The following is a 26,499-nucleotide window of genomic DNA, read 5'->3' on the forward strand; positions in this document are numbered from 1 at the left end:
TTCACACACCATTCAGCACTGTTAGTTTTTCTCACAACATGCTACCATCAACTCTGTCCATTTCCAAACACTGAAGTTCACCCTAGTTGAACATTCTGCTCATAATAAGCAACCGCTCCCCATTCTTTAGCCTTGTTCTATATCCTGGTAACTTATATTTCATGTCTATGAGTTTACATATTATAAATAGTTCATATCAATGAGACCCTGCAATATTTGCCTTTATGTGTCTGTCTTATTTCGCTCAATATAGTGCCCTCAAGTTTTCTTCATCAACCCATTTTTTTAAGATGGTTTTGTTCACACACCATACATTCCATCCTAAGTAAACAATCATTGGTTCCCTGTACAGTCATGTATTAATGTATTCAGCACCACCACCAGTATCTATCTAAGAACATGTCCATTTCTTCCACAAAGAAGGAGAAAGAGTCAAAGAAGGTAGAGAGGCAAAAGAAAAAGAAAACAGAGAGAGAAAAAAACACATGACAGCTAGAAAGCAACAAAAGGAAAGATAGCATTAACCTAAAGTAGATAGTCATACAACATCACCAATGCCAGGAGTCCCATACCCTTCCCCTATTCCCCACCCCCATAAGCATTTAGGTTTGGTATATTGTCTTTGTTATATTAAAGGAAACATAATACAATGCTTCTGTTAATTATAGTCTCTAGTTTGCATTGATTGTATTTTCCCCCCAATCCCAACCTATTTTTAACACCTTGCAATGTTGACATTCATTTGCTTTACCTCATATAAAAACATATTTGTACCTTTTATTACAATCGTTGAGCACCCAAGGTTTCCTTGAGTTATACAGTCCCAGTCTTTATCTTTTGTCTTTCATTCTGTTGTCCCACATGGTCTTAACCTTACTTTTTCAACCATACTCACAGTCATCTTTGTTCAGTGCACTTACATTACTGTGCTACTATCTCCCAAAATTGTGCTCCAAACCTCTTACTCCTGTCTTTTGCTTTCTGTCTGCAGTGCTTCCTTTAGTGTTTCCTGTAGAGCAGGTATCTTGTTCACAAACTCTGGCATTGTCTGTTTGTCAGAGAATATTTTAAGCTCTCCCTCACATTTGAAGGACAGTTTTGCCAGATATAGGATTCTTGGTTGGTAGTTTTTCTCTTTCAGTATCTTAAATATATCACACCACTTCCTTCTTGCCTCCATGGCTTCTGTTGAGAAATCCACACATAGTCTTATCAAGCTTCCTTTGTGTGTGAAGGATCACTTTTCTCTTGCTGCTTTCAGGATTCTCTCTTTATCTTTGACATTTGATAACCTGATTATTAAGTGTCTTGACATAGGCCTAGTCAGATCTATTCTGTTTGGGGTATGCTGCACTTCTTGGATCTGTAATTTTATGTCTGTCATAAGAGATGGGAAATTTTCATTGATTGTTTCCTCTATTATTGCTTCTGCCCCTTTCCCTCCTCTTCTTCTACTGGGACACCAACGACATGTACATTCCTACATTTTGTTTTGTTCTTTAGTTCCCAGAGACGTTGCTCATATTTTTCCATTCTTTTCTCTATCTGTTCTTTTGTGTGTAGGCTTTCAGGTGCTTTGTTCTCCAGTTCCTGAGTGTTTTCTTCTGCCTCTTGAGATGTGCTGTTGTATGTTTCCATTGTGTCTTTCATCTCTTGTGTTGTGCCTTGCATTTCCATGGATTCTGCCAGTTGTTTTCTCAAACTTTAGATTTCTACCTTATGTACCTTATGTACCTTATGTTTTCATTGTATGGTTCAGCTCTTTTGCCATCTCTTCCCTAAACTTTTTTAATTGATTTAGCATTAGTTGTTTAAATTCCTGTATCTCAGTTGAAGTGTAAGTTTGCTACTTTGATTGGGCCATAACTTTGTTCTTCTTAGTGTAGGTTGTAGTTGTCTGTTGTCTAGGAATCTGATTTCCTTGGTTAACCCAATCAGATTCTCCCAGACCAGAATGGGCTCAGGTCTCAGAAGGAGACAGTAGTATCACATCTCCCTGATGGAGTATCTTAGAAGATTCGTACACCCTGTGAGGCCTCAAGTCACTGTGCTTTTCCGCCCAGCAGGTGGCTCCTGTCAGCCTGTAGCTCCAGACTGGTGTAAGGAGGTGTGGCCCGTGGCTGTTTTCCCCCAGGCTCTGGGGTCTGGTTCTGAATGGAAGGTGGGTAGTAGAGCTTGGCACCACCTTCTTCCTCTCAGGGAAAATACACCCCCTAGGGAGAGGTCATTTACAGTTTAATAGTCTCTCTGCCTGTGCTATCTCCACCCTTGTCTGGGTTAGAGCACTGGGAACTGAAAATGGCTGAGGCTTTGTCCACTGAGCTGAAAAAGGGATAGAAGTCCCCGTTTAGAGCCAGTCCACGGCCACCCTCCAGCTCTCCAAGGTCAGTCAGCACCAAAAGCCTCTGTCTGCTTGTTGGGGGTTCATATCTTGTATTAAGCAGTCCATGTTCGTTAATTAAAACCCCAGTTGGAACTCAGCTGAGCTATATTCACTTGCTCAGAGAGTGCTGCTCTCTAGTACTGTGAGGCTTTGCAGTTCAGGCTGTGGGGGGAAGGGGCTCCTGGTTTGGATCTCCAGTTTTTACTTACAGATTTTATGCTGCAATCTCCGGCATTCCTCCCAATTCAGGTTGGTGTATGATGAGTGGACAGTCACGTTTGTCCCCCCACAGTTGTTCCAGATTATTTAATAGTTGTTCCTGGCTGTTTGTTAGGGTGACAAACTAGCATCCACTCCTCTCTATGCCATTCTTCTTCTGTCTCTAGCGTATTTTTAATCTCCTTCATTGTGCCTTTCAACCCCATAATTTGTTATGATGTTTTTAACTTTCAAATTCTTCTGTATGCTCACCCATTGTCTTCTTAATATACTTTAGCACTATATCTATATTTTCCTCCATCTCCTTGAATTGATTCAAGAGATTTTTTGAGCTTCTTTGATTAGTTGTCCAAATTCTGTGTGTTCTCTGAAGTTTTAATTTGTTCCTGTATTAGTTAGGGTTCTCTAGGGAAACAGAATCAACAAGAGATATCCACAAATATAAGATTTTATAAAAGTGTCTCACACAACTCTGGGTATGCACAAGTCCAAATTCTGTAGGGCAGGCAGCAAATTGGCAACTCCAATGAAGATATTTGATGAGCTCTTCAGGAGAGGCTGACTGGCTGAAGAAGAAGTGAAGGTCCTCTATCTCTCTCACTTAAAAGTCTTCAATTGATTGGATTAAATCGAGCTGACTGAATTCTCTCATTGTGGAAGACATGTCCTTCACTGATGTAATAAGTCCCAGCTGTAGCCAATTGACTAATGAGTTAATAAACCAGGCTTCTGGTTTATTAACCAGTCATGAATGTCCTTGTGGTAATGGTTAGGCCAGTGCTTGCTTGGCCAGCCACCTGGACACCATCACCTGGCCAAGTTGACACATGAACCTAACCATCACAGTTCCCTTGAGTGTGGCTTAGAATTTTTTGCTGATGTCTGGGCATCTGATTATTTGATGTTTTAATTCTAAAGGTCATTTTCTCCCTCTTTTCTAGGGTTTTACTGTTGATTGGCTTTGTATTAAGGCTCTTCTTTGACACCTGGTTGAACTTATTCTGAACTTCAGAGTAGCCGATGTTTAACTGTTCAGATTTTCTCAGCTTTTGTTCATCTGTTTCTTGCCCTGGATATGTGGTATAATTTTTAAGACTGCAGTTTTTATGCAATTGTTTCACTTCCAGGAGAAATCTTCTCTCTGTCTGTTCCTTATCTGGAAATCTTCAACTGTTCTCTTTGTTTTTTAGCTGAATTTTCTCCCTCACTCCTATGATTTGTATATGTTCTTGACCTCACCCAGTGCCCCCTTTCCTAACACTTTTCAGTTCTGGGACCTGTTCTGTCTTACAGCAGCTCAGTTTTCCCCTTTTAATTTCTTTCCTGTGAGGATTTTATGCCTCCAGTTTCTTTCCCATTAGGGTATCCCAACCTGGGGGCCCAGATGGGGTCAATCCAAAAGGTAGGTCAATCTAGAAAGGTCCATTTTGAATTTAGGTGTTCTATCAGAGAATGAATTGAGTGAGCACACCTCTTACCATCTGTTCTGTCACAGTCTCTTCCCACTGTGAGGAACCAGAGCCAGGGCTCCCACTCCTTTATGAGATACATACAGCCACCTACATGACCAGGCAACAGGCCTCTCCCCTTCATGAAGGAAAGCATTAAAACTTCCTTCCCATAATCACTGTTAGTAATCAAATCTTGCAAGACCCTGTCATAACCAAATCTCATGAGCAACTCGATTGTCACAAACTTTTTAAGTCCCCCCATTGGCACTCCTCCATCTTTTTTGCATGGTTCACTTTCCATGGCCATCTGCAACCAGAAGACCATCATCTTCTGTCAGTAAGTCCCAATTAAACACATGTCCACTTCTGTGCTCTTGTGTTCCTCGGTCTTAGGGCTAAGCTTGCCTGGAACGACTGGCATACCAGTCAGGAGGACCAAAGAGCCACTGGCCATAATGGGCATGAATCCTGGGAAGGGAGAATCCACAGGGGTAATCCCAGAGTGACCTGCTTCCTCACTGTGTGGAAGGGTCACTCACTTGCTTGACTGCAATGCAGTTGGCTAGCTGTTGTTGTGTGTGGTATGGCTATCTATAGCAGATTGTCTTGAGAAAGACAGAAACCCACAGGTTAAATAATGAAAGAAAGAAAAAGCCCCCCTGGGCAACAGGGTTCAAAGCCTTAGTTTTGTAATGAATGTAAACAAACCTGGAAATCAAAAAGAAATCACTCCTGAAATTTCCCTAAGACAGCAGAATGCTGCCAGAGGGCTGCCTTTGGAAAAGGCAAAGACCTTTTCAATTGTCTGAGTCACAGCTTTAAGTGACATAAATCTAATAATTGGGAATAATTAAAAGAAGGGCATAGAAACTCTCTAAATCCCACTGCCCTGATTTAAAACTTTTAAATCTAAGTTCAGCAGGCCAAACCTCTTTCTGTCTCACCTATCCTTGCCCCCAAGGACTAAGCACCTAAGACACCTATGATGGAAGGGCTGGGTGCAGAATAAAGGGGGAGGTGTAGTTTAATTTTTTTAACTGAGCCTGAAGATTAAAAATGGTAAGCATAGAAAAAAATGCCACATTGCAAACCACTATAGGGGAATTCCACCTCTGGTATAAAGTGATTGGATCTTGCTAATGCCCTCTTTAGTATCTCACTAGGAAAATCAAGCCAGCTTGCATTTGCCTTCTCCTAGGGAGGCCAACAATGGACTTCTTTTACTGTGCTTTCCCAAGGCTACATACATAGCCAACAATCTGCCTTGGTCTCATGGCAAAAAAGACTTGGCTAAGTGAAAAAGTTCTACAAGTTTAACTCTATTTCACTGCATAGATAATGTCATACTAAATGTCTGTAAATGTAGTAAATATCTTTCAGACTTAGGTGTTGTATTTCTGGGTAAAACAAAATGATACCTTCTGCTGTAGTTAATAAGGTGCAATGTTTCCCCGCACTGCCAATGCCAAAGCAACTAATGGCTTTCTTGGGATTGTAGGGGTATTGGAGACCTTTTTTTCCTCACTTAGCCCAAATTTTAAAACCTTTGTATGTTTCAATTAGAAAAAGCTATTCTAACCTCCCAACAGGCTGTGTTTAATGCAAGAAAGGCAATAGAAAAGGAACAAGCACTTGGGGGACATAGATTCAGACTTGCCCTGTGAACTGGTTGTAGCCAGTACTAATATTGGCTTTGGGTGGTGTCTGTGGCAGAAGCAACATTTTATGAATGAATGTTCCTTAGCTTTTGGTCCCAATTATGGACAGGGACAGAATTGAGATACAGCCCTCTAAAAAAACAATTGTATGCTGCATATAATGCCTTATTGCAAGTGGAGGGACAGACACAAAGATGTCCAGTCACCTTAAAAATGGCCATCCCTATTCAGGGGTCGATAACCAAAATGGCTTTGAAGCCACACTTTAACAGTGCTCAAGTGAGCATACTGACCAAAAGGAAAGCCTATCTGCTACAGAGCAGCATTTTCAATGCCAGCCCTCTGAATGCAAAAATGCATGAGATTCTCAGAACAGTGTTCTACATAGAGGATTCAAAAGCTAAAGTTGCTGTGCCTGAGGTAGCTGTTGAAATGCCCACCATAGAAGGCATGGGTACAATTCCTGAGTCTGCTAGTATACTGATGGTTCTATTAGTGGGTAGCCTCCCACATGGACAGCTGTGGCAGTGCAACCCTATATGGTGGGAGACTGGCGCTATGAAAAGCAGTCAATAGGCTGAGTAAGAGCACTGTGAATGGTAATAGTGCATGAACTAGGAGACATGCTAACTGTCTGTACTGACAGCTGGGCTTTTTACAAAGGCGTTATGGCCTGGATGGCAACCTGGAAGCAAGAACAGTTGACAATCATGGGTCACCCGATCTGGGGACAAGAATGGTGGAAAGACTTCTGGGATGCCTGCCAACAACAAAAGGTAACTGTAGCCAGCAGCTAGTGGACACTAGAGAGCGCCCTTCATGCTCCCTGCATCGATCATATTGGCTACCACACCAGATGGCACATTTGGATTATATTGGTCCCCATCCGCTCTTGAAGTATGCTGTGACTGCTATGGGCATGGCTACAGGGCTTTTGTTAGCTTTCCCAGTGGGGAAGGGAAACCAGTGGACCACCATCCGTTGTTTAGAAAGAGAGTGCACTCTGTATGGCATACCTACACAGACAGTGATCAGGAAACCCCTTTCACTGGACAAATGACCAAAACATGGGCTATGGATTATGAAATCTCTACAACAATGAACTAAAAAGCTCTATCAGGCATCAACCCACTTAAATATGATGATGCTGTGGACTGCTGCACCTGTCCCCATTGAAGTGCTCATAGCAGGACAAATGAAAGCACTGAGAATCCAAGCTAAAGGGCCAGTTGCTTTACAGCCCCAAAGGGAGAATAGTAATAAGTCGTTGTTGCCTGTACTTCAGACCATACCAAATGGGGAAAATGAGGTCCTTTGGCCTTGGTGCTGGCCTATGCTGCTGTGTTGGTTAGGAATCCTAAGTCCCTGGGGAATGGGAGTTACTCAAAATACTGTAATAAGACCTAAATGCCTGTTAAAATCTTTATCACTGATCCAGGGTCTCCTATTCTCACAGGAACTTTACGCATGTCTATGTATACCCTTCTTATGCCCAAATTAACAATTGATGCAATGGTATAAAACTCTCAGAATTTGCAGAGGGAGAATATCTGGTATTTAAAATCATCCCAAAATGTTCCTCTGCCTGGTACCTTGTTATCAACCAATGGATCTCTAGCATGTAATCACCCTTATTGTTTCCATAAACATCTTTCTTTTCACCCATAGAGCCCTAAAACATGTTTCTACAGTGGGCTTCAACAATAACTCATGCCCACAGTGAAACCCAAAGTTGGGTTTGCCATCTTCAGTGCTACTGGCCTTCCTTGGACTGTGACCACCGTGGTTGGACTGCGTGGAGCACGCTACCAGCCTGGCAGAAATCAGTGCATCAAAAAATCTGGATCTCTCTAGGAGGGACTTCTAGTGTTCTGTTGTCTCTCATCCTGCAATGTCTATCCTATGGTTAATGTAGTCTGCTGTGTGGGGGCAGCTTGTGAGGACCCAAGGCCTGGGGCCCCACCCCCTCTTCCATCATGAGATACAAGCAGCCGCCTACATGACCAGGCAACAGGCCTCTCCCCACCAGGGGGAAGCATTAAAACTTCCCTCCCCTAATCACTGTTAGTAACCAAATCTCGCAAGACCTTGTTGTAACCAAATCATGTGAGAAACTTCACTGTCACAAACCTTGATAGACACCCACCCCTTAGCACTCTTCCCTCTTTTTTGTGCAGTTCACTTTCCACGACTAGCTGTTAACTGTGAAGCTATCATCTCCTGTCAGTAAGTCCCAATTAAACCCATGTCCATTTATGTCCCTGTTGTGTTCTTTGGTCTTAGGGCTAAGCTGGGTTGGAACACCCCCCAACCCACGTTGCCCTTTTGTATATGGCACTCAGCGGCTTGTGTTCTTTCCTGGGCCTCTGAGGTCTTGGATCCCTGTGACTGGATATGTTCAGGGTCTCACTCACTGCTGTGAGTGGTTTCTATAGTCCGCATCCATGACACATGGCACCCAGGCCATGCTGCTTCTATGTGACTCCCAGGCTGCGTGGGATGGAGTGAGAGGGAAGAGTCGGAACTGGCATGTCCAGGAAGGTAATCTCCTCCTTGATCTTGGAGATTATTCCTCATTTCTTTGATTTGGCATTTCTGGAGTCCCTCTCCAGTCTCTATTGTCCTCTAGAGTTATAAGAGAGTGGGAATTGTCCTTTTATTAGTTGATTCTGAGGGAAGATTTTTCCAGGGGATTGTCTTTCATCGCCATGTTAATGACATTGCCTCCTTACGTGTAATCTTATAAAAGCTCTGCCCTATTTTCCAGGCTTCTTGACCCTCTGATTTATTGTAGGAAGAGGGATCCTTTCCAGGTCAGTCCAATGAGCTTTTGCCATCCAGGATTTAATATTTGAGTTTCCAACCAACATGTGCACAAGCTGATATTAAGTCATGTAACCCTGGATCATATGTACCCCAAAATATTCTAAATTCTTCTATGAAAATTTGCTGGTCTAGTTTGAGAAATTCTTTAATTACAGCTCCTAAATCAGTTTGGGTCCAAGGTTTAAGTTCTGCTCCGGCAGGCATGCCAGGTTTGGTAGAAGGCTCAATCTTTAAAGGAGATTGGACTAGATCATTTTCCCTTAGGGGTTCACAAGGAACCAGTTAAGGCAGCTATGGACAAAGGGCTGGGTTCAGGAAGCTGGGGAGCTACAAGTTTGGTTCTGAGTTCCTTTCTGTTTTCGTCCTTTCTTTTCTAATGAACCTTTAGATTAAGTTGTTATGGAGGCAGAATGTTCTCTAGCAGTCTCTGCACACCAATTTTGATATATTTTGTTTGTTTGTTTGTTTTCCAGGCACCTCTCCAATGCACAATTTTGTTTATATCAAGATTTTCTCTAAGTGGTCACTACAAAGAAATTTTCCTTCATCAGTTCTACCCATAAACAAGAAAGTCAGAGGCAGCAGGTCCATAGTGTGAGTACATATAAGAAACAGGAATTTTAGCAGGCAGAGGAGAAAGAGATTTGGAGTAAGAACAGTCAATTATGCTGCAGTCAGATGAAATGTCTCTTGGGCCCTGGACTTTTTGTCTTGGCTACTCTGACACTTTTCTGACCTTGATGGAATTCCCTGGTAAGTGGAAGTTCCCCATGGGCATCTGGAACTGAACATAGCGTAATGGGTAGAAAAAGAGGCTCATTACACCAAAGTGAGAGGCTGGCAAACTGCTCACTATGTGATGTTGGTTGGGAGTCATCTTACTGGGACTCATTGATTCTCAAGTCCTATGTCTTTAAGAGAGACTGTCAGAAAATCAGAGAACTGGAGGGAGAAATGAAATGAAACCAAATGGAAGGTCTGACAAATTGAAATCAAACCAAAACCCAAGGTACCTAAACTAAAGTCACAAATAAAAGGCAAATGAACTCAATGCAAATTGTGGAGTTCTGATATAAGAAAGGCTCACCTAGGGATGTGAAGTCACGGCAACTGAGCAGTAGACAAAAGGGATTTGTCAGGGATCCCTCATCTGGCTGGTTGCCAGAGCCTGCAGCCCCAGAGAGGCACCTTCTTTGCCTTGGTAGACCTCCAAACTTGTTGAAAGGCAAATCAGAGTCAAATTTGCAGATTACAGAATTTTATTTGTGATGCCAAAAGTTTTGCTACATTGCAAAAACAGAAGCTGCTTCAAGGATCTAGGGATGGCAAATGATTTTTGTCATTAATAATGAAGATACTATCTAACTTTTTTTAATGTTTACTATCTGCCAGGCATATTTTTGAGTTCTTTACAAAAATTCCAGAAGATAAAAGACTAGCTTCATTTTTTTTAATATAGAAAAATAAATCAGTAGCTGAAAACGAGATCAAGATTGATTCCAGTTAATTGACAAATGTTTATTGACTGAGAAATTGATTTCTAAAATACAGGATAAAATAAAAGATAAAAATATCAAAAATAATGTGTTAAACATATTAAAAGTAAATTACAAGAAAAATACCACTAGGTCAAATAGATCTCGAACAGAAAAAAGGAAAATCCATGTAGTTTTGTATGTCTTTGTCATGTTGTCACTAATTAAGTGCTTACTATGTGGCAGGCATTGTGCTGGATCGTTTCTATACATTGCCACTCTTAATTTTCACAGCCACCCATTTCAACAATGAGAAAACTGAGGTTTAGGGAACATAAGTAATTGTCTTTTGCCACATGACCTAAAATCTTGGGGCTGAGTTTGACATCCAGATCTGTGGCTGCTACAGACCCAGTACTCCCTTCCTGGCATTTTGTTCACTTTTACTCAAGTTTAAGAGTCGTGAATATTTTTGCAACCAAATATTTCATTAGGGTTTAACTTGTTGCCCTAGTGGTATAATAGTTTATCTATTTAAGAAATAGGCTTATTGCCTTGAATATCAACCATCCAAAAATCACAGCACCAAATGTCATTATTTTTATAGTCACACCATACATAGAAACTCTGACATTTTCTTGATAACCTTTGAAAACACAGATGTTTACAGTTGATGCATTTTTAAATTATTATAGGTACACTGATAAATTAAGCAGATTATAACTTTGTGTTATATAAAGAAAGGAGAAAAATTGGAATTTATTATTCTCTTTCTGATTATCCTCTTTGAAATCCATAGTCAATCAAATTCAATACATTGACTAAGTCATATTAATAATAACCCTATATTTAACAATATTAATGCTAATTTTATATTAATAAAATACACCATTAATAATTATGTAACATTTATAGTCATGCTTGTATATCAGTGATATTTAATTAATTATTAATATTGTTGCCAGAATGATAATTGCATACTACCATATATTAATGATAATTGTTAATAACAATTGCATATTGTACCAGGTCAGTGTGCTTTAATGCTCTAAGAGAATAGATGACAAAATTTTTGTATTTACCATACTATTCCCAGTACCTAGCATATAATCGGCCATCAAAAGTATTCAAATTGTAAGCAATTCTTGAATGCAAGAGTTTCCCCAGAGCAGTCATACATTCATTAAACACACATCTCAATGTTTTAGCATGTGACTTTGCAATTTAAAATCGTTATTCATTTATGAGATTTTCTAACATAAAAATTGCTATTTTCCTTATCCAGGCAACATCAATTCTATTTCTTCTTTTGATCATAACATTGATTTATAAGCCAAATGCAACCATATTTATCTTATATATCTAGGGGTGTGGGAATTAAATACGGGATGTAGAAACAGATGTCCATAGAATACAGACACTATTTTAAATTAATCTATATAACATATCTTGAACAAATGCTAACTTTTCTTTGGCTATGACAATTCTGAAAACACCAAATGAAAACCCTCTTGCATAAAACTGCTTGGAAGAACCAGATTTCTAATGGAAGTATTGAGGCAGTGGGGGTCGAGGAATAAGTAATGAACAGGAACCTTGACTTCATTTTGCTTTTTCTCTTACTACTTTATGACATGACTACTGCGAACTTCAATTGTCGCATCTGTAAAATGGGCATAATGATATTTGCCTTATCTACCTCCCAGGATTATTTCAGATATCAAATGACATAATGCACATGTGACAACTTCAATGTTGCAAAGCACTCCAGCATTGGTCAAGTCCTAATCAAGCAGGGAAGTAAATCACCTTTTGAACATGGTCAGAGCATTCCACATAAATGGACTTTCTAGATAATAGTAAACTTTGGTAAAAATGTGTCTCTAAAATGAACTAAGGTCATACATGTGACCACTGTGATTGTGCTAGATTGGAATATGGGAGCTTTGATTTGTCCTGCTTGACAATGGGACCTCAGAGAGCTGGCCTGCCACTGGCAAGCCTGCCTTTTGTAGTACTCTTCCAATTCACTGGTTCTAATCAGCTTTTGTCTGAGAAATCAGATAACTTGGCTATTTAGAATCCTGTGTAGTTGACAGATTTTTAGGTTTTGAGTAAGCATCTGAAAGCCTTTCTAAAAAGTCAAAACAGAGTCTTTGGAACAAAGATTTACTGCTCAGAGGCATTTTCTCTTTGCTTCCCTAACTTCCATTTGCAGGGTTCTTTGGAGAAAGGCAAAATTCCAAGTCAGAATAAACACTGTTGATAGATTAAAATCAAGGAATCTGAATTTTCTCTTTGTATTTCCTTTCCTTTCTGGCTTTCTCATATACAAGAACATGCATAACATTCCAAATCAAATGTTTAATTATTTGTGTGCTAGAAAAAAAATAATGCCCCTATAATTGTGTACTAGAATGATATTAATCCTAAAAATATTGTAAACATGTTGACATTTAGAATGCAAACAAATTGAGAAAAATATGTTTGCATAAAATAGTCAAACATCTGTGTGAGGATATGATGTGGACCCACTTAATGCTGAGGGACACTCCTGCCATAAGGACATTGATGACCAGACCTCTGAGGAATAAAAGCCAGTACAGATGCCCCTTCTGTGAGTGTCAGGTAGAGGCAGACCTGGTCTCTCTGACTCCAGGCACCAAGGCCCATGCTGTGTTGTGAGACTTGCTGTTGTCCTCGCCAATGCACAGCAACCATTGCCTACGGCCACAGCTTTGGATCCTCTGCTGATGCCACATTGGTGTCATGCTAAAGACAGATCTCAGGATCCGGTCTTACGCTGCCTGCCTTGTGTTGGCCCCACGGCTGTGGGACATTATAGGCTCCTCCACCTTTAAATGTGTTGTGTGTCTTTGACCTGGGTACTGCGTATTGTTGTGTTGGCAGTTTGCGATGAAACAAGCAAATAAATTGCACTGAATACCCAAACTATTGTGCGAATCTTCTTCCAACTTGCAATCATTTCAGGTCATACACAACAATGTTTATTTTAGAGGAAAAAATGTTTCATGTTAGGTTAAAATGTGAAGTCTTCTGCCTCTCTTCCAAATGCTGACCTAAGGATAGGATTAAAAACATGTACCTAAAAGCTTTTTGACCTGGTTAATAGCATTATGAAGAAAAACTAGAAAGTGGGTAAGTGTGCTTCATAGTGAACACATGAAACAATGACAAAGCAATCAATGAACCAACATCTCCTAAATGTCAATCAACTATTGCTGGGAAATTATACACAATCTCCCTTTATTCAACATTATTTATCATTGATATAAAGAAATCATAAGTAGTAATAAAAAAAAAAGCAAACTAAATGCAAAGCATAAAAGCAAAACTTCCACAAAAGGTAATTTGAAAATGAGCCAGTATAATTCTTTCAAATTGTTCTTTCAGAAATGAGAATGTTGTCCAATATGCCTGAGTTTTCTAGCAACAGTGAAATTCATAAAGGTCACCCCGACTGACAAACTAAAACAATATTCTTGCCATAGTCCTTGCTTGCAGTCAAGCAGCGTATTCATTTTCATTTTAATTATGTTTGTAAATAGTAGGAGAGGAAGGTAAGAAAGCATGCGCTGGCTGCCTGTGGAGTCTCTGTGGGTGTCTACAGAATTGCAGCAATCACCCTAGCAGGTTTCACTATTTTCCAGAGACTTTTTTTGACCAAGGGTAATATCTTATTAAAATTCTGTTACTTATAAAAGTTATTTAAGGGAACTCATTCCTTTGCCATAATGTCTTCCCACATGATTATCAGTTCACATATGCCTTCCCAGCTAACATTTATTCTTTAAGACAGTGTAATTTTCGTGTAACCTTGATTGTTTTCTAATTTACTTACCAACTGGCAATTAATTCCTGATATATTGCCCCTAGCACACAATCCCCATTGCTTACTGAAGCATTTGGCTACAGTCACCTTGCATCTATGTGAGAATCCATTGACAAAGCAGAGTCAAGTAAATTAGCTTTGGCTTAAAAACACTGTAGCAACAATGATGTTTTTCCTAACCCATACCGTGGAGTTAATATCAATGTTTCAATGGGTTATTCTTTATGGTTTCCATTCTATATAAGGTTTTGTGATAGATGATATTGAAAATATATAAAAGAACCACATTTGGGCTTGGAACTCTAGGAACTAAAGTCTAGTGAGGCAGATAATAGATATGCATAAATAACTATTATACACAGAGCAATGTGTATATAGTAATAATCAGAGTTTAACTTCTCTGAAATGTTTAAAAGTAAAAAAGTAAGAAATGAATTGGATCTTTAGACTAAGAATAAATTAGAATAATATATTTAGAAAGGTCTTGACTACTTGGGTAATAAATTTCAGCTTTAAAATTGTGAGGTTTGCCAGTATCAGAGTTTTATCCACATATGACTCCATGGAAAAGTGATAACATGTATTTTTTTCCCATCCTTTTTGGCTATGTCTCTTAAGGATTTTCAGAATGCAACTTGACTAATCTATCTTTAAGGAAGAATATGATGATCTTTTTTAGTTATCATTGCAAACTGTATTTCCCCTGTAGGATTTAAAACATGTAGAAATAAAATATATGACAAAATAGAACAACAGGCTAGAGAAATATGGAAATAAAGTTAAATAGTAGAAATTTCTTTCATTGTTTAAGAAGCAGTAAAAGCACTATTTTAAAACAGGCTATAATAAATCAAGAATGTATGTTGACAAGCCAGAAATGAGAGGACAAGCATTATAATGTCTCACTAATATGGACTAACTATAATGTGCAAAGTCTGAGAACTGAAACTTAAAGCACAGCTTATCAGAAAAAGGCTTATTGTAAAGTTCCCTAGATTGTAAGCTCTTACAGCAGTCACATATATTCCTGAGTTGTAATGGTTATCTCTAAATCCTGAGATGCTGAGTTCCTTGTGTATAACCTGGTTAGTCTCTCAAACTTTTGGTATCTGTGTGACACATGGGACTCAGAGCTGGAACTTGGCAGCTATGAATGTCAGTATTTCCCCATACAGCATCTGTTGAAAGAGCTGAAAAACAATTCAGACTTTTATTAGAGATATGAAAAAAGAGGATCTTGTTAGTACTAAGGCAAATCAGGCCCAAGGGTAAAGGATGAAATTGACTGGGTTTTAAAACTACAACTTATGTGTGAGACAAAGGGAGGAGAGGTTTATCTGGTGCAGGATCTATATTTTCTGTAGCACACTAGATGCTTTAACTTGTTATGATCAGTTTGTCTGAACATCATAGGTGCATGGAACTTTGAATGGGAACTGGGATTTGGTGAGCTCGTACAGGCTGGGGTAAATCCCAAAACATCCCAGAGTGATATGGGCAGAGAGAATAAGTGTATTTGCACCCCCACCCAGGAGCTGAGGAGAAATGCAGACATGTTGGACTTCCCCACCTGGGCTATTGCTGATTTTCCTGCAAATATTGAGGACTGCCAATTTAATGGGCTGAGCCCTCAATCAGGGAACTTTCCCCTGTAAGGCTACTTGCTGCAAGGGACTTACAATTGTGCCTACGAGTCCCCCCACCACCCCTCCAGAGATCCTCTTTGTTGCTCAGATGTGGCCCGTCTCTCACTAAGCCCACTTGGCAGGTGATCTCACTGCCCTCCCCTACTACCTGGGACATGACTTCCAGGGGTGTACATCCCCCTGGCAATGTGGGAAATGATTCCTGGAGATGAGCCTGAATTCAGCACTGTGGGAATGAGAGGATCTTCTTGATCAAAAGGGGGAAGAGAGATGAAACAAAGGTTCCAGTGGCTGAGAGATTTCAAATGGAGTCGAGAGGTCCCTCTGGAGGGTATTCTTATACACTGTACAGATATCACCTTTTAGTCTTTAGTGTGTTAGAATGGCTACAGAGAAATACCTGAAGCTGTCAAACTGCATCCCAGTGACCTTGATTCTTGAAGATGACTGTGTAACTATGTAGATTGCATAGTGTGACTGTGTGACTGTGAAAATCTTGTGACTTGCACTCCCTTTATCCAGCATATGGACAGATGAGTGGAAAAATGGGGACAAAAATTAGATGAAGAATAGGGTGGGATGGAAGGGATGGAAATAGTTCGTTTTTGCTTTTCTTTTTATTTGGGAGTAAGGAAAAGTTTCAAAAATTGATTCTGATGATGAACACACATGAACACACAACCGTATGAAGGTGCTGTGAATAACTGATTGTACACTGTGGATGACTATAGGGTGTGTGAATATATCCCAATTAAACTGTATTTAAAAAAGTAAATGAACAATGGGAGGAGGAGGGGAATGGGATGTTTTGGATGTTCTTTTTTAATTTTTATTTTATTTTATATTACAAAGTTTGATTGTGGTGATGAAAGCACAGCTATATGATGATACTGTGAAACACTGATTGTACACTTTGAATGACTGTATGTTATGTGATAATACCTCAATAAAATTAAAAAAAAAAAAACATGTTGATATCAAGTTTGTGAAAACAATAATAAAGATGAATACCTAAATAGCCATTGTGAAGAACAAAATCAATCATAAAAATAATTAATTAAATAGAAGCCAAGAAATTATGAATAAAGATGAAAGAACGAATGGAACATACAGAAAACAAGTTGCAAGATGACAGACTTAAACCCAAATATAGCAATAATTTCTTTAAATGTGTATGAACTAAATAGTTAAATCAAAAGACAAAGATTGTCCCACTTGTTAAAAATTATGTTGTTCATATTGCAAGAAAAATTTCACACAAACACATAAAGCTTGAAAGAAAATGATGAAAAATGACACACCAGACAATCTTTAAACAAAATAAGTTGCTATGTCAATACTAAAGTAGACTTTAAGGCAAGAATATTGTAAGAGCTAAATTGACCTCTTTATGATGATAAAACGGAAAATTCAACAGAAAGGTAAAGTAATCCTAAATGTGTATATAAAAGATAACATAAAAATATAGAAAGCAAAAGTTGACAAAGATAAATGGAAAAATACACAAATATATAAGCATGACTGAAGATTTTAACATATCTTTCTAAATAGAAAAAGCAGACAAAAATTCAGTAATGATAGAGATTTATAAGATGTACAATTTGCCATATTTAGAACTGTGTAAAAAAGTGCAAAATACATATTCTTTTAAGTGCATATATTAATGGTTACCAAAATAGTTCATATTCAGGACCAAAAACAAGTCTTATAAACTTCAAATTACTAAAATCATAGAGAATACATTCTTTGACCACACAATAGTTAACCTGAATTCACTAATGGAAAAATAAATAGAAAAGGGCCAAATGTAGAATTATTTGATATAATTTTTAATGAGAAAATAAATAAAAATATTTTAAACTGTAATTTTATAAAAGATATCCAAATGACTAATGGGTATTCATGAGTTATCAGGAAAATGCAAATTAAAACCACAGTTACATAAAATTGCAGACTATGAGAATAGCTAAAATGAAAAGGAGCTCCTACACAGAAACAGATACAACTTATTCACAGACTAAATTTTTATGTTACACATTGAGGATGCCAACATGGGTCTACTGTTAGTCTTCCAGTACTGATTGCTCCTTGGGATGATGTGCTCTGCAGCAAAAGTATCCCCTGAAGTTCAACCCAATGTCATCAGCTGTCAGTAAATAAACATAATGATAGCAGATGGTTGTTAGCATTCTATTTATTTGCTCATGTCCAAGCTATGCTATTTCTATTACTGCGTTATGATTATGGAAACAGATAAAATTCAATTACAAAATCAAATTTAAGTTTTCTATATACATATTCATATAGAATAACAAAATCTAAAATATAGACATATGCATATACACATGCATACATATGTGTACATGAAAAAGCCAGTCAAGCAAATGCAGCTATTGTCTCTCTACTTAGCTTCTACTTTACTATGCTTAACTTTACTATGGTATTGAGACCACCAAAGAGACCAATAATTGGCCAAAGAGAAATTATTCTGATATTCATGTTGCTCTGATAGAGGGCAACTCTGTAACACAAAGTTAGACACTTAAATTCCCTTGGGTGGTTTTTTGCCAACTCCCTTCATCAGCAAAGAGTACTTATGAAGACAAAATGACAATCTACTGAATCCTTACATAACTCCTAACTCCACATAATGAACAGAGAGTCTGATTCATTCTCAAGGAGGATTGACAGACTCCAATTAGTTGGGCATGGACAGGATACAGCCAGGGAAATGAGTGTCAGGAATCATTCTCTCTTTCCTTATTACAGACATGGAATGACAATGTCACAGAGTATCCCAGACAGTGAGTAGAAAGTCATATGAAGTCATCACAAGTCTGGATATGCCACTCCCCATTTTATTTAGATACAGGTGCCTTATCAATATTCTACTCTTAGACTACACCTTGAAAAATGCTACAATCTGACATCAAATTGAGCTTTCAGAGAGAATTATATTTAATGAGGCTCCAAGGAATAGAGGGTGGACCTGGGGAGACTATTAAGGATGTCTTCATATTTTATTTCCTTCCCCTTTTAGGAATTTAGAAAAGATCCAGCTTAGTAAGTCCAAGTTTGCTCAATGGAAGAATAGGCTGATAGCATTTCCCAACCTTCTGGCCCTAGTTTCTAAGGCACTCCTTGTCCAGGAAAATCTTTTGTTACATAGCTACCTAAATGTTGCCTGCCTCCTTTTCCCCCTCTCAGATCCTAACTGTGGGTATTCTCAGTCTCTGTCAAACTAAGCTTACTTCTCTGAGTCAAAATGAGAGGTCAGGGGAACATGTGCTCTCTGTTTGAAAATTTCCCTCAGTAAAATTATATATATTTATAATTTTATTATATATTATATAATGTATTATATCTAAAATATATATGTATCTAAAATATATACATATGCATATACACATGCATACATATGTGTACATGAAAAAGCCAGTCAAGCAAATGCAGCTATTGTCTCTCTACTATATATATATATATATAGAGAGAGATATGTAAAACACACCACATGATGCTAGGGTTAGATGTGTCTGTGCTTAAAGGATATCATAACCAGATTCTTACCTCTTTATTAAGTAGCTGAAAAAGTGGAAAGCAAAGAAATCTACAACCTTCAATTTATTTGAATAATTATCAAAGCTACCTATGACCTTCTTATTACTAAATCCCATGTACACTTTTCAGCCCTACCTTGATTTGTTTCTCTGCCTTATCTGACATCATTTATCATGTGCACAGTCTCAAAACTCCCTTTTATGTATGTTTTTCACTCTCTTTTGATTTTTCTCCATTTTTCTGGATTTTCTTCTTCCACTCACTCCTTGTATGCTGGTGCTATTCAGGCATTTGTGTGTCAAATAGTTACAGATACCTTTTCTGTTCCTCATTTGCTTTGTTCATTTAGCAACATAGCATTCTGATTATCACATTTAATGATATGCACATCTGCAAAATTAACTTTCACCCCTATATAGTATGAATGTTTCATTATTTATTTGATCATTAATATAGCACTGAAAAGTTAGATTTTTAAATAGTCTTTTGCTATTTCAAATATTACCGAACCTCTTACATTTTAATATATTTGTAGGATCATTCCCTAGAAGTGGAACTGATTGGTTTAAGAGTGTGAGCAGTTTCAATTTATATGGATATTGCTACTTCACCCTCCAAAAAAATGAGGTGATACCTTACAAGTCTCCTAAATGACCTGTCTCCAAATGATTAGAGCTGCCAGTACACATGTTTTAACATGTATATCTCATCACATCATTTTCCTAGTTGCTTCCACAGCTCCCCAGGGATTTTAGGATGAAGTGTCTACTATTTACCAAAGCATGAGAAGATACTTCATGCAAAGATCCCTGCCTCCCCTTGTAGTTTCACCTCTTGTCAACTTGCTTTTGTGCTTGCTCATATAGTCCCCTGATAGGTGCCATCCCTGCCTCTCAATGCTCACTTTTAGCTGAGCTAACTCTTATTAATTTTCAATTCTTCAAGATTCACTTTTTTATTTTCAGAATCTGGCAAAATTCTTAGAAAATAAAAACAATTCGTAAAATTTTTGATTGAATGAATGAATGAGTGAGTGAATCAAGAGTAAATATTTCACCCACATACTATCATAGCATTGTGGTCTGCATCTTTTTTACTGTGCCAATCACATTTCATTTTAATCACCATCTGTCTTCTTTACTAGTTTCATGGTGAAAAGGACTGTATTTAGCACTACATCAAGAGTTAGTTCAATAAATAAATGATTGAATGGAGTCTATTTCCTTCTCATTTACAGATGAAAAATCCTGAAATCTATGGAGGTAAAGTTCCTTTTCCAGTGACACATAGACAATCTGTCAGAACTAGGCCTGGATATCATACACACACACACACACACACACACACACACACACACACACATTTTTACTTTAGAACTCCTTCCAGTAACTATGCTACACTTTTAAGTAGATGTCTACTACTTTCTCTTTCAGTGTTGTTATTTCTGAGTAGGATTTGGATTATACTTTGAAATTTTTGTTCCAATCATTACTTTTATCCATTCTCCATTGTCTCCATTTGCTAGACAAATCTTTCTAAAACTTAACTAGTCTTCCTTTCTCTAAAACCCTTAAATGACCTCTTTGTTCATTTATAATAAAACCAAACTCCCTTTCACATCCCATGAGGGGCTCTAGTCAATCAGCCCCAGTTTTCTAGTCTTCCCCTATACTTCAGTGTTTTTATATTTGTTATTATTTCTAATTTGATGTCTCCCTGCATGTCGAATGGTTGCAACTCAAATGACAATGAAGAGGCCGTCTCTCATTACCCTATCTAAAGTAGACTCACCTACATAATCTCTCTCTCTCATGTACCTTTGTTATATCTATTATTATGCTTATCACAGCTGGTAGTGATACTACACATGTTTCTGTTACTGGTGGTTGATCTATCTGCCCTCACTCAAATACAGCCCAAAGAGGGGTATATGCACTAGGTGCATAGGAAGCATTGAAAATATATCTGCACAATGATTACATGATCAAATGAAGAGCCAGACCACAGAGAATATCTGGTAATATGATTTGGAAAAATAGCAACAATCACAACTTGCTGGCACACTGGTATTAAAGATAGGATTTTTTTTAAAGCCAATGTAGTAGCCAACTGTAAAGAAGAGATTGAGCTAGAAAGGGGAGTATCTGTGTGAAAAGGCTTTCCTTCAACTGATTAATTACAGCGGGCTGCTTTCTCTTGTTACCATTTTTCCAGGCTGAAGGAATATTTAGTATTATGTACAATGTTTATTACTGTTCTGGTTTGCTAATGCTGCTGGAATGCAAAACACCAGACACAGATTGGCTTTTATAAAAGGGGGTTTATTTGGTTACACAGTTACAGTCTTAAGGCCATAAAGTGTCCAAGGTAACACATCAGCAATCGGGTACCTTCACTGGAGAATGGCCAATGGTGTCCAGAAAACCTGTGTTAGCTGGGAAGGCACATGGCTGACATCTGCTCCAAGGTTCTGGTTTCAAAATGGCTTTCTCCCAGGATGTTCCTCTCTAGGCTGCAGTTCCTCAAAAATGTCATTCTTAGTTGCTCTTTGGGTATTTGTCCTCCCTTAGCTTCTCTAGAGCAAGAATCTGCTTTCAATGGCTGTCTTCAAAATGTTTCTCATCTGCAGCTCCTGTGCTTTCCTCAAGGTGTCCCTCTTGGCTGTAGCTCCTCTTCAAAACACCACTCACAGCTGCACCGAGTTCGTTCTGTTTCTCAGGTCATTTATATGGCTCCACTGATCAAGGCCCACCCTGAATGGGTGGGGCCATGCCTCCATGGAAATATCTCATCAGAGTTATCACCTACAGTTGGGTGGGGCGCATTTCCATGCAAACAACCTAATCCAAATGTTCCAATTTAATCCCCACTAATTTGTCTGCCCCCACAAGATTGCATTAAAGAATATGGCTTTTTCTGGGGGACATAATACATTCAAACCAGCACAATTACTAAGCATCAATTTCAACTTGTGTTTCTTCCAAACATGTTATTTAAGTGAATTAGGAGAACAAGATAATAAATGGGGACATTCTAAATCAATCTCACATCTGCTTTCATTATCTTTAGAAACCTGACATACACCATCAATTTATATATTTTTTGGGAGACAATGACAGAGATGTAAAATAAAAAAAAAAATACTTAAAGTAGGAAACAAAGGAGGAGGAGGAGCAAAAGAAGTAGAAAAAACAAAGAAAAGGAGAAGAAGATGAAGGAAAAAGAGAAGAAGTAGAAAAAGAGCATAAGGAAAAGGTGGTGGAGAACTAAGAGAATTAGAGGAAGGGAAAGAGGAGAAGGAAAAGGAGTATAAGGTGAAGAAAAAGAAAAGAGGTAGTAATGTGATGGTGGCTGTTTCAATATTACATAAATATATATACTAAAGTCCTAATAATTACAACAGTATGGTACTGTTAAAAGAATATTTAGAAAGATCATTAAGCAACATAGTATATAAACAAAACTATATAAATATTAAATTTCATATATAGTTGTCTTGCAAGTTAAATAAGTAGGTAAAAAAGAATAGCAGTCCATCAATAGAATAAATATTTTAGGAAAAGAACCGTAGAGATTTATCTAACACTATATATCCCAGGACTGAATCTAGAGAAATTGAAGGATTAAATGTAAAAAAAATGAAAACTTCTAAAATAAAAAATATTAAAAAAAACTCATAAGTGAATGTAATTCTAATGTTGGAATAAGGAAAGATTTTCTAAGTGTATGAGCAATCAAGACAAACTATCTATCTACCTATCTATATAAAATTAGATAAAAGACAGATTTCTAAAGGGAAAAAACATTGTTAACAAAATAAAAGGCAAATAAATTGAAAACAGAATTTCTATAAATAAAACAAACAAAAAGTTAGTATCAGTAATAGAGCGAAATTATTCAACCTGACTATAAAAACAAATCTGAAGGCCCTGATGAATATAAAGTCAAGAGTTATGATAAGACAATATTAGAAAAATATATATACAACTAATGAACATGTGACAAAAGAAATATTCAACTTCAGTAGGAATTATAGACATGCAAATAAAAAAATAGAAACTGATGTTTTATGTTAGGAAGCATATGAAAGGGGGGGGGACTTCCTTATATGGCTAGGGGATTTGCAAACTTTTGATAAAATTATATGGTAACATATGTTACATATCAAGGAACTCAAACAGTTGACAGAGATTGAAACATATTCCCTACAAAAGGCATGTTCAGGTTCCAACCCCCCATCCTGTGGGTGTGAACCCATTCATAAATAGGAACTTAGAAGATGTTATTAAGGTGTGTCCAAGTTGAATGAGTATATGCCTTAATCCAATATGGCCAAAGTCTTATAAACAAAGGAAGTTGGACATGTAAGAAGCCATGGGAGTAGCCAGAAGCTGAAAGTCAAAGGAACCCAGAAAAGAAAGGAAAAGATGCCACCATGTGCACTGCAGAATGATGGAAATGCCAAGGCACCCCAAAGATTGCTGCCCAGACAGAAGATACTAACCCCAGGGTGAAGCAAGCTTTCTAGCTTCTGAAACAGTGAGACAATAAATTCCTGTTGTTAAGCAAATCCACTGTGTGGTATTTGTTTCAGCAACTGAATAAAACAACATGTATGTCTTTATTTAAAAAAATTCATTCCGGTACTTTGTACATGCAAATGTTACAAAACAAAAAATGATGTAAACATTTATTGCTAATTGTTAAATTATGGAAGACTCACACAGTAGAGAATTATAAAGCTATGCAAACATGGTGTTTAAAAACATTCTATAACTTTAGAAAATTTCCATGACATATGTAATTGGACAAAACAGAGTTTATAGAGTATAGTCCTAACTTCATATAAAAAATATGGACAAAGAAAGAAAAAAGACTGGAAAAATAAATATAAAAAAATAGTAACAATAACCTTTAGCTAGACAAAGAAAAAAGAGAAAAGATGCAAATAGCTAATATCAAAAATAAAAATGGTGACATCACTACTGAGCTTACAGAAACAAAAAGGATTATAAGGGAATATTAAACATATCAACAAGTTAGTTGTTCTGGACAAAATGGAAAAAAAATTCCTAGAACCACACAAATTACCTATGTTGACTCAAGAAAGAATAGAAAACTTCAACAAACCTATAACAAGTATAGCAGTTGAATCAATTATCAATAAACTTCCAACAAAGAAACGCCCATGACCAGATGGATGCACTGGTACATTCTGTGAAACATTTAAAGAAGAATTAACACCACTCCTTCTCAAACTCTTCCGGAGAAGTTAAGAGGCCAGCATTACCTGAATACCAAACCCTGTTAAAGATATCGCACACAAAAAAATTACAGACCGTTCCCCTCATGAATATAGATGAAAAAATACTTAAAATATTAGCAAACCAAATCCAATAGCACATTAAAAAATGTCATACACCATGTCCAAGTGGGGTTTATACAAGGATTATGGGGTGGCAAAACTTGTAAAAATCAAACCATATAATACACCACATAAAGAGAACAAAGGGAAAAAAACCATGATTATCTTAATAGACGTAGACAATGGATTTGATGAAATATAGCTCCCTTTATTGATAAAACACTCAGAAAACAAGGAATTGAAGGAAATTTTCTCAACATAATGAAGGCCACTTATGGAAAACCCATATCTTGCATGGTAATGGTGAAAGAGTGAAAGCGTTCCCCTTAAGATCAGGAACAGGATATGGATGCCTACTTTCATCACTGTTATTCAATTTTGTAGTAGAAGTTCCATCCAGAACAATTAGGCAATAAAAATAGATAAAAGGCATCCAAATTGGAAAGAGAGAAGCAAAACCATCTCTATTTGAAGATCACGTTTTTATATATAGAAAATCCAAAGGAATCTACAAGAAAACTCTTAAAGCTAGTAAATGAATTCAGCAATATGGCAGAGTTCAAGATCAACAAAGAAAAGTAATTGTATTTCTATACACTAGTAATGAACAAACTGAAGGGGAAATTAAGAAGTAAAAGAATAAAATATCTAGGAATAAATTTAACTAAGGATGTGAAAGATTTGTATACTGCAAAAAACAAAAGAGCCGAAAGAGCTAAATGAATGGCAAGACTTGCCATGTTCATTGTATGGAAGACAATATTATTAAGATGTTACTACTACCCAAAATGATCTACAGAATCCTTGCATCCCTATCAAAATTTCATTAGCCTTCTTTGCAGAAATGAAAAAGCTAATGTTCAAATTCATACTTAACAGCAAGGGGCTCTGAATAGTCAAAACATTTCTGAAAAAGAACAAAGTTGAAGGACTTGCATTTTCCAATATAAAAATGTACTACAAAACTACAGTAATCAAAGCAACGTGGAACTGGCATAAGGACAGACAAATGGACTGATGGAATAGAAATGGAAATCAAGAAATAGGCTTTCACATCTGTGGCTAATTCATTTTTGACAAGAGTGCTAAATACATGCAATGGGGAAGAATAGTGTCTTCAACAAATAGTGCTAAGAAAACTGGATATCCACATGCAAAAGAATTAAGTTGCACCTCTACCTCACACCAAATACAAAAATTAACTCAAAATGGATCAAGGGTATAAATATAACTGCTAAAATTTTTAAACTCTCAGAAGATAAAAAAGAAGCAAATATTTATGACCTGGTATTTAACAATGGATTCTTAGATATGACACCAAAGCATGAGCAACAAAAGAAATAACAGACAAATTTAATTTCACCAAATTTATAAATTTTTTTACACTAAAGGACATTATCAGGAAATTAAAAAAAATCTAGAGGATGGGAAAAAATAGTTGAACCATATATTGGATAAGGACTTAATATGCAGAATATATAAGAATTTTTACAACACAACAGCAAAAAGATGACACAATTAAAAATGGGCCAAGGTCAAGGTCTTAAACTGAAAATTTTCCAAAGAAGATATATGGTTGCACTTTTTAAAATGCAAACATATCAAAAGTAATGATAAATCTATATAAGAAGTACTATGAAAAGGTATGGGGCTGGAGTGATAAAGGAACAGTGTATATGTGTGCTATTGAAGTTAATTTAGTATAGACTTAGGATGTTAAATTTAAGCTCCTGATAACCACAAATAAAATAATACAGGAAGAAATGAATTATACACAAAATTGTACAGTACAAAAAATTATATATTTATAATATATATATATATTAAAGTAGGCCTTAATAGAAGAATTGAAGGACAAAAAAAAGGTATAAGACTTACAAAAGTCAAATTGCAAATGGCAGAAGAAAGTCCTGAATTATCAGGAGTTACTTTAAATGTAAACATAACAAACTTTCCAGACAGAGACAGGCAGAATAGACAAAAAGCATGAATCAACTATATGCTATTTACAAAAGACTCATCTTAAATTCAAAGACATAAGTAGGTTTAAAGTAAAAGAATTTAA

General features: G+C 37.1%; 1 protein-coding gene across 4 annotated transcripts in view; it reads right to left on the bottom strand.

Annotated features, from left to right (window-relative positions):
- The window catches only part of GPC5 (glypican 5), a 1,661,658-nt gene that overhangs the window by 968,175 nt on the left and 666,984 nt on the right, over positions 1-26,499 (bottom strand). The window contains exon 7 of one of the 4 annotated variants that reach the window (XM_037800000.1): positions 17,449-17,657. The exons of the other annotated variants lie outside the window; for them this stretch is intronic. Coding sequence (XP_037655928.1) covers positions 17,640-17,657 — 18 coding nt within the window. The 3' untranslated portion in view covers positions 17,449-17,639. Of the gene's footprint in view, positions 1-17,448; positions 17,658-26,499 lie in introns of those variants that run through there. 4 annotated transcript variants of the gene reach the window in all.

This window comes from Choloepus didactylus, chromosome 12, assembly GCF_015220235.1.
Source record: "Choloepus didactylus isolate mChoDid1 chromosome 12, mChoDid1.pri, whole genome shotgun sequence".
Taxonomy (NCBI): Eukaryota; Metazoa; Chordata; class Mammalia; order Pilosa; family Megalonychidae; genus Choloepus; species Choloepus didactylus.